Source organism: Sesamum indicum, linkage group LG14 (assembly GCF_000512975.1).
Source record: "Sesamum indicum cultivar Zhongzhi No. 13 linkage group LG14, S_indicum_v1.0, whole genome shotgun sequence".
NCBI lineage: Eukaryota > Viridiplantae > Streptophyta > Magnoliopsida > Lamiales > Pedaliaceae > Sesamum > Sesamum indicum.
In genome coordinates, this window is record NC_026158.1 from 1658346 (window position 1) to 1667729 (window position 9384).

At 34.6% G+C, this 9384-nt stretch overlaps 2 protein-coding genes across 2 annotated transcripts; both read right to left on the bottom strand.

The window, feature by feature from the left end:
- Positions 446-5049, bottom strand: LOC105176751 (G-type lectin S-receptor-like serine/threonine-protein kinase At4g27290). The gene is made up of 7 exons (XM_011099651.2): positions 3503-5049; positions 3246-3353; positions 2277-2425; positions 1902-2112; positions 1569-1806; positions 1325-1475; positions 446-1242 (listed from the first exon to the last, which is right to left on the bottom strand). Exons 1-7 carry the CDS (start codon positions 4776-4778, stop codon positions 937-939), a joined length of 2439 nt encoding a protein of 812 aa, XP_011097953.1. The 5' UTR covers positions 4779-5049; the 3' UTR covers positions 446-936.
- On the bottom strand, positions 5741-6546 carry LOC105176752 (calcium-binding protein PBP1-like). The gene has a single exon (XM_011099652.2). It carries the CDS (start codon positions 6361-6363, stop codon positions 5998-6000), a length of 366 nt encoding a protein of 121 aa, XP_011097954.1. The 5' UTR covers positions 6364-6546; the 3' UTR covers positions 5741-5997.

A 9384-nucleotide genomic window follows, 5' to 3' on the forward strand; every position in this document is an offset into this window, starting at 1 on the left:
GAATTCAATGTGATGTTTAATATTTTGACTTAAATTGTTTTATCTCTTCATATGTTTGCCTAATTTTTCACTCTCACGATATGAATCCGCATGCAACGTAAACTCATCCAACTCGCTCCATTACATTACATTTTGGGTTCTATAGACAAACATTAATATTTTTTATTTAAAAAATAGATAATAATAATTACAATAATACAAAAAAAAATATTTTTCAGGAAGAAGAATCTCTAAGGTGTGTATAAAATCGGGAATTCCTCCTTATTAATTGATTTTTTAGGAATAGATGCAAGTTTGTAACAAGTAGTAGAGTCAAAATTTCCATTAATAGCTAGAGGGGGACCTGCGTGTGAGTATAGGAGCCACATCGCAGTAGAGTGTGCATGGGTTGAGTGGAGGATGTTACAAGTTTCTCATCCCACATTGGTTGGCTTGAAATGTGATGAATATGAAATGATGACAAAAATACTTAAAATCGAAATAAAAATAAAACTTAGTCTCAATTTTCGACAATGATTGATTCCCCATGGCTAAGGCCCACAAAAAGAGTGATGAAGAATCGGCTTTTGCATCAAGAAGCCAACCCCAAGCTTTCATGATTTCAACGTCTTGCCAAGAAAGCCCAAACACACTCCCACTTGTCCTTTTCATCTCTTCTCATTTCTGCCTGTGCACTGATTTTGCTCACTCAACTAGAATTAGAAGCTTCTCTCTCAGAAGACAATAATGTCTGTTGCATCACTCTTTGCCTTAATTTCCATCGAAATCACTGTTCATTCACAAGACACAAATACTAGGAATTTTTTGTTTTTTTCCTGACCAGATTTTACTACAACATTGCTATCAGGGGATGTAACGGTGCAGCGGTCGTATGATTCCATGTCTAGTTCATCTGTTGTGCACCACATACTTGCACTTGATCTGTGAATCGATCTCTCAGCGAGCCTCCAATGTAGTAATGGTGAAATCAGTGACAGAACATGATTCGTTCTTGCTTGATGACGAACATGTTTCGCTTGGAACCACATCTATCAAAAGCCCAGGCTGCTTTGGCTGGGGGAGATAGCTCTCCCCATTCAACATAAGAACCACGGTCGACATATTTGGCCGGTCTTCTGGATTCTGCTGGACACATAAGAGACCGACGTGGATGCACCGCTTCACCTCAGGTTGAATGAGCCGATAGTCTAATGATGAATCAACTAGTTCTAATGGTCTGCCTTCTGTCCACAATTGCCATGCCTAAACAGAAAAGAAAGAAAAATTAAAATGATGAATAAGGAATATAAATTTTTGGTGCTTAATATTCGGCAAGAAAACGTACATATCCTATTAGATTGTGATGGTTCTGTGAGGGGTCGAAGCCTCGGTTCTTCTTTCCGCTCACTATCTCCAAGAGTAGAATTCCAAAGCTGAAAACATCAGATTTCACTGAAAATAAACCGTAGAGAGCGTACTCTGGTGCCATGTAACCACTGCAAAACATAAGGCGAAAACGAATTACATTATAACAAGATGATAATCCTGTCGCATTGAGCGATATTTAAGTTGTTTTTGTGTGTGCATACTATGTTCCCACTATTCTTCTTGTATTTTCTGCAACTTGATCCCCTCCAAAAGTTCTTGCCATCCCGAAGTCGGAGATTTTTGGGTTTAGCTCATCATCAAGTAAAACATTGCTTGCTTTAAGATCTCTGTGGATGATCCTCAATCGGGAATCCTGGTGAAGGTAGAGAAGCCCCCGACCAATGCCACAGATGATGTTGAAACGCTTGGACCAATCTAATGACGGCCCTCTTGTTTGATCTGATACATCAGAATCAAGAATTAGCCGATAGCTGGATTGAGAATTAGAACGGAGTGACAGAAATAGTTCTCTCCAGAATTTGTCGAACACAAACCAAATAGAAATGAGTCCAAACTTCCGTTGGGCATGTATTCATAAATCACTATTTTCTGGTCGCCTTCAATGCAACAACCAAGAAGCTTCACAAGATTTCTGTGCTGAAGTTTTGCAATCAGTTTTACTTCATTCTTGAATTCGTTCACTCCTTGTCCTGAACTCATCGATAGCCTCTTCACTGCAATATTTTGCCCATCTACTAGTAATCCCTGATAATCAGACATTATTAACACATATATAAGATTCCACAAAAAGTTCAGATACTTGAATATGGATTGACTAGCGATTCCAAAGGAATGGATTTCTATCTCTTTGTTCAAGTTTTTATTTGTGAGTTTGTTATTGGGAAACAATCTTCATGATGTAAGATCACCTTGTAGACAGGTCCAAAACCACCTTCGCCAAGCTTCTTGTTCATGGAGAAATTCTCTGTCGCACGAGCAACTGTACCCAAGTCAAACAATGGTAGGTCCAGATCTTCTCCTTGGAATACATCAGGGTGATCATCTTCTTCATTTTCACCTGCTCAACATAGTTGGATGTTCGTAACTATTTCAAAAAAATAATCGATTCACCATCCCAAGTTACCAGAGACGTCAGAACAAGAACTGCTACATTACAGATAGTAACGGATGATTTGATATTAAATAAAGGTCAAACTACTAGTTCAAGAGAATTTAATCAACAAGTTAAACCTGCATCCAAAGGATTCAACAAAAAACTACATGTAACGGTATTGAACATCAGGATATCACTGACATATAAAGATGAATAAACTAAAAATTTTCACACAAATATATTGTGTGCCTGATTTCTTAAATGTCTTAAAAATCATGAGGGCTGTTTCAGAAAACACTAAAGTACTCTGCCTAGAACCAGTTTAAAGTCCAATACTTCTGCAGCCACTAATTCAGTCAGACATGTAAGTACAGTGTGAAATAACTGCCAGCGATTTCCCCCCCTATGTATAGGCTACCTCAGAAAAGTAAAATCATACTCAGGCAGGTACGCTTCCAACTGTTTTCACAATTCAGAACCTTCTAACGTGTGCGTGTCAAGTGCCAAAGCTGAATATGTTCTTCACTTGGCATAGACCAGATTTTATTTTCCTCAACTTTTTTCAGCCTATGCGCCTTTGGAGCGACTCAGACCCGTTGTTAACAGTTTTGTTTCTTGGAGTCGAGCATTAGGAGGAAGACAACTGTTTATTAAAAAAAAGGTTGTCTTGACATTGGAGAAAACAAATTAACTGGTTCCAGAAAAGGAAGAAACAAAGTGCATGCTCCTGTACAGTCAGACAAAACAAATTAATCCACCTCCCGCTACTTATCAGTATGTTTACCTTTTGGTTTCAGCTTTTGTCGGAAACAGTAGCAGACTCCAAGAAGCAATCCGCAAACTGAGGCAATGGGAACTACGATCATAGCTATTTGTACTGGAGACCTGTTTTCTGTCAAAGGATTTACTCTTGATCACCATTATGACAAGATGATTATACTAATGGAGCATGATTTGAAAATTTGAGTTTAACAGGTTCACGTGTACGCAAGAACCAAGCGAAAGCACTGGAATACAGAAACTAAAATGAGAAAAGCACACCTCGATGTGGAGTTGGCATCCGTATATAGAGATCCTGCCCACCACCAGAAACCTGCTTAATATCAACAAGATCTCCAAACCACAGGGCGCATCCATTGCCTCCTCCACGAATGTCTGAATTTGTGTAAGCCGTACAAGAACAGTTCTTCAAGCATTCCTCCCTGCATTCCCACAGATTCATGCTTTCGTTCACCCAAGAATATGTCGTATCTGGCAATTTTAAGCCAGAAAATTTGATGAAACCATGTTTTCTTCTGCAGTCCAGAGGCTCGTTGTGGATGCATCCACGTGACCAGTCCATAGCATCCCAGCTCTGAGGAAAATTTGGCTTGAAACCTTCTAAACACTTGCAAACTGGTGAGTCACTTATTATGCAAATTCCATTAGCACCGCATAAACCATAAGTGTCACAGTAGTCACGTGGTACCGATGCATAAAGCTTCCATGACATATCTGGTTCGGCCCATACATACCGCTGGCGGGTGGAGGTTGTTTCATTTAAAACGAGCCTTGTAATCACTGATGTATTCAGGAGTCGGTACTGGTAGTAAACCTCATCTTGGTTGGATACAAACTTGAAATCAAATAAAGGATTGCTCTTCAATTCAGGAGCACCACTAAATCTCAGACCGTTCCAGGGACCCCCTCGGAAATACTTTCTGCTACCTTTCCGCATAACTCCCTGAGGATATGCATCAAGTTCTATACCATTACTCAGCTCTCCAGGGGATGGATCGTCAGAACTCTTCCATGAAGATAGGCGCCTATTAAGATGAGTTCTCAAATTCCATCCAAGCTTCATACCTGGTAACAATGTATCAGATGGGTAATCAAAACTCTGCCAAAGATAACTGTCTGCATCACCATCTTTGATATCTCGCACAACAAGATTTCCAGAATCCAAGAGTTGTGCTACTGGAGATTGAGGTATCCTGGTTGAATATGTTGACCAAACCACAGTGTTTGTCCCATCAGAAAGTAAAAGACTGCCTGTGCTGTTGATCATCAGTGAGCCAGACATATCTTTTATAGGATTTTTCCTGTTTGCAACCCAGACAATAGTTCTTACTGGTATATTCTTGTACCAAATTCCCAAGTATCGGTTCTTGGAATTACCAGGACTGAAAAATCCCAACTCAAAACTTCCTCCATTTGAAACCATTGTCTCACCATCTCTAAGGGATTGGGACGCAGCGATGCTTTCAGTCAAAGCAGATGTTTTCAACATAGAACAAGCTAGACAGACGCAATAATATGCAAACCAGAAACTATTCATGGAATCCTAGTAATTCCTTACCAACATAGCCCGTTGAGAAGTTGGGAGCTCTCCGCTTTAGTTCTTTACAGAGGATAATCTATTAATTCTTGCAGCCCCCAGATGCTGACATTTACCGGACCTTTATGGGCAATTTTCTATCTGGTTGGAAATTCCACACAGAAGTGAGAAGTCTGATATAAATCAACTTCTGTAGGAGTCAAGTGATGAGGTCAATTTTGGACACCAGGAATACCCCTCTGTCATGCCCTATGTGAATTTTCCTTTAAGAAAACGACCTTTTTGAATTTGTATTCCAACATGACACAATTAAGACACCTGTGTTCAGATTACACAGATTACTTCTCCTTTCATCTTGCTTTTTGTCCCATAGTCTTTACAGTTGAATTCATGGCAAGTTCCTATATATTATTTCAATTAATTAATGAAGGGTTAAGGTCAGGATCTAGTGAAGAAGCGCTAAATGTCATTGAGGGATGCCACAGATACTTTCAGATAATAATTTGTAATAGTTCCATAATTCAGGACTTGGAACTACTTGAGATCACACTGCTGGTCATAGTCTTAACATACATCACCCCACCCAGATTTTGAAAGTGACATACTAATGATGATAGAAGCTCATATGTCAACAACAGAACAAGAATGAGAGGAAGTAAAAGAAAGGATCATAAAAAGAGCAAGAAGGCAGATCCGTGAAACGTTGTAACATGAAAAATAGAACTAAAATTATGGCTTGGATTGCTGTTAAAGTCCAGGCCACCAAAATGTAAAAACTGAACAAGAAAAGTTTCATCTCCTTAATATACCTTTTGATAAGAACATTGGTCCTTTACAACAATCATTTTCATCATACTTTTCAGGTATTTACGTGGTACATTTGCAGTTCGCACCAAAATTCAGAAAACACTGTAAAAGAACAGAGAGATAGCCCCCTTCATCCTTGCTAGATACAAAGAAAGTAGCTCAACAAGAATTCAATCAATTCTCATATTACTTGAGTAGGAATTTCCATGTCTATTCTATAAAGTCAAATCTTTTGGCAATCAACATGATAACAAGTTATGTAAAAGCAAAAGGTCCAACGAATTCCACTTCTGTTAGTTTCTGTATAATTTGAAATTAATCATCTCCCAATTACAACTCAATGATTCGCAGGATTACATAACATCAAGAACTCAATTAGAAAAAAGACCAGGAAGAAGAAAAGTTAGAATCATTACAAACAAAAGTTACAATCTTGGAAGCCCTCTTGTTGAAGAGCCTCTTCCAACCACAACTCAGACTGCTCCATCAATTCAGGACTCAATCTGAACATCAACACACAAAACTCCATCTGGTTGAGGGCCCCATCTCCATCAAAGTCGCCTTCTCGAAGCATGCCATAAAGATCATCATCAGACAGTTCTTGCAGCCCCAACAAAGCAGAATTCTTCTTAAGACTCTCAAACGTGATGACCCCTTTCTCAGAATCCATCAACAGCCGAAACCCATTGCAGAGCTCCCCAATCAGTCCATCCCCTCCAAGCTTCTCCGCCATCAGGGGCAAGAAATCCTGGAAACTTGACTGATCCCTCGACGCCATGAAATGGGATTCTTTCTTTTTCCCAACTTCTTTAAGCTTTCAAGAAAGATGATGGTTTTGGAATGGTTCAAGAAGGGGAATTGGGGCACTGTAATATAGAGGAGAGAACTCAAAAGGAGTTTCGGAGAAGGATAGGGGGACCATTGCGAAGAACATACATACTGCGGACAACTCAGGGACAGTTATGTTAACAACACAGAGACGCGAAGAAAAGGTCAGATGGCTACGCTTTGTTTTTAATGCATGAGAGAAATTGCCTCTCGTTTTCCATCATGGCGGTGGTCTATTCTTCGAGGGTACAACCGTCATTTCGTACCGAGGGGAGACGAAGTTTCTTCTTGGAACTTTCTTGGACACGGAATGATAAGAAATTCTTACTCAGTTTCCCGTTGTAGGTTTCGAGTAATTACACTCTCTTTTTTCTTTTTTCTTTCTTTTCTTGTAGTTATCTCCAACGAAGATTTGCGTAATTATATATATTTTTTTATTATTTGAAAAATTATAAATATTTTTTTAAATTCAAAATAATTACATAATTCCTAAATGATGTGGTGAAAATTATTATTTTACCCTTGTTAATTTTTTTAAAAAAACATTTGAAAAAATATAAGAAATTAAAAATAAAACTCTACAAGTGGTAAAGTGGATAATCTATTGGACATATTAGTCCATCATTTTTTCTAAAAAAATCCCAAAAAAATAATATAAAATTATAATTCATAATCCAAAAGGACATTTTGATCAATTCATTATAAAAATTGAATGAAAAACCTAACAGAAGTTAGTGAAATGAAAGCTAAAATCAGAAGAGGTACTTGTAATTTTTCAAACAACAAAAAGAAATTATAATTCAAATTTTAGGAAAATGGTTGTAATTTGCCCTTTTTTAGTGGATTGGTTACAAACTTACAAGTATATTATAAATTTTAATCAATAATTAATAGTAGTAATTTGTGGCATACGCTCTATATGTGCGACTTTTATAAATATTATTTAAAATATAATATTTATTATTTAATATAACATATAAGATAATAAGTTAATATTAAATTATAAAAAATAGTGATAAGAAATAGAATTAAATCTAAAAAAAATATAACTATTAAAAGATAATGGGGCAGTGGGAAGTTAGATGGAAGGTGGAAAGTTAATAAATTAAAATTAAATTAAATATTAATATTGATATATCAAAATAATTGAGATACCAATTCACACTTTTGCAATTATATATAGTATAGATACATCAATTATTAAAATTAAATATGAGTATAATTAATAACAAGTATTATAGTAGATTAATAATTAATATTAAAATAAAATAATACACATATATTGATGGAATTCAAACTCACGGTCTAGTAATAATTGGCCTTAGTTGTATCAATTAAACTAGGACTCGTGGTGCAAATAATTATGTCCTATATCATGAATTTTGTGATTTCTTTAACATGAGTTTTTCCCCCTTTTGACATATAATTGATTGTAAAATCACTAGAAAATACCTTTTACTTCATAAATACGCTACCGGATATGTGGCCATTTATCTCATTTTATTTGGGCTATTAAGATACTGTAATTTGTTACTAATTTTAATCATATTGATTGAATTAATATAATTTATTATTATTTTTAATTAGAGTTAAATACAATTTACCCATTGTGTTAATGAAAAATATAAAAAAAATCATATGAAAAAAAAAAGTAAAATTATTGTGTTAATGAAAAATATAAAAAAAATCATATGAAAAAATAAAGTGAAATTGCATCATTTCTAGTGTGACAGGAAAGGTAAATTGCACTTTATTTTTCACAGAATTTTTTAATATTTTTTTTATTAACATAAAGGGATAAATCCTTTTTAATTGTACTGGTGTAGTCATTGAATTAAAATATTATTTAAAAAAAAGTATTGAAGCGACGATTAAATTGGTCAATTAGTTAGGTCATTTGCCCAATTGGGTCGCTTGGCTTGAAAATTTTGAATCACTTGCGTGCAGATGCATTTCACACAAATACATATATATATATATATATATAAATTTAGAAAATTAAATAAATAAACAAAATTAAACACTAAAAAATATAAAATGGCAGATGTAAAATAATACAAGTAAGAAAATAAAAAGATAATAAATAAGAATCTATATTTAATAGATAAGACAAGCATATAACTTTTTTATGAATAATATGGAGTCTGACCTGTGGATTTGGAATTTTGCAATACACCTTTTCCGATCTTCACTATTTTAGCCCGTTCCTCATAAATTCTCGAAAAGTTGTGAGTTTGAGTTTTGTAAATGTTGGTGTAAGTCTATTTATACAGTATTTTGTGTCTTTTTGTCGTATTTGAACGTATTTATTGATTTTAATTATTGATGTATTAAATTAATATTTAAATTTAAATATATTAAATGATATAATGAATTGCATATGACAGAAAAAAAAAATCTATCGAAACATAAAATTTATTACATATGTCAAAAGTTTGTAGGCAATAATAAATTTTCTTGGATGTTTCGTTTTCAGCTTTATAATTGGATCGTTTGCGTCTTTTGGCATAACTATTCTTGTCTGATATTCTTCTTTGGCCTGTCGTATTGCGGATCAAAATTTCCATTTTGTACTCTTATTACATTTTTTTTCTATCCTATTTTATATATATACTTTATAAATGCAATTTTTTGTATCAAATAAAATAAATAGCTACCATAATTATATTAAATAAAAATATAAAATATAATAATATAATTCAGAATAGAAAATTGAATCAAGTCATTGTGCTCAATTGTATTCTTGGATTCAAGTTTTAATACGTCCTTTCTATATTATATGGTGTTCGTCAAAAAAGAAAAAATTAAGTTTTCGATCACTAGAAAAAAGTAAAAAAAATGGATTTTTTCCTATATTATAAATCACTATGGTTTAAAACCTATAGCAAATTAATATTATCTACCACGATTAAATAAAATTAATATAAAAATTTAAATTTTGACCAAAATTAAGTAACATTTTTTATGTATC

Coding starts and splice junctions, on each gene's coding strand:
- LOC105176751 (XM_011099651.2), bottom strand. CDS start 4,778: ATGAATAGTTTCTGGTTTGCATATTATTGCGTCTGTCTAGCTTGTTCT. Junction 1,476..1,568: donor AGAAGAATAGTGGGAACATA/GTATGCACACAC, acceptor TATGTTTTGCAG/TGGTTACATGGCACCAGAGT. Junction 1,243..1,324: donor ATCACAATCTAATAGGATAT/GTACGTTTTCTT, acceptor TTTTCTGTTTAG/GCATGGCAATTGTGGACAGA.
- LOC105176752 (XM_011099652.2), bottom strand. CDS start 6,363: ATGGCGTCGAGGGATCAGTCAAGTTTCCAGGATTTCTTGCCCCTGATG.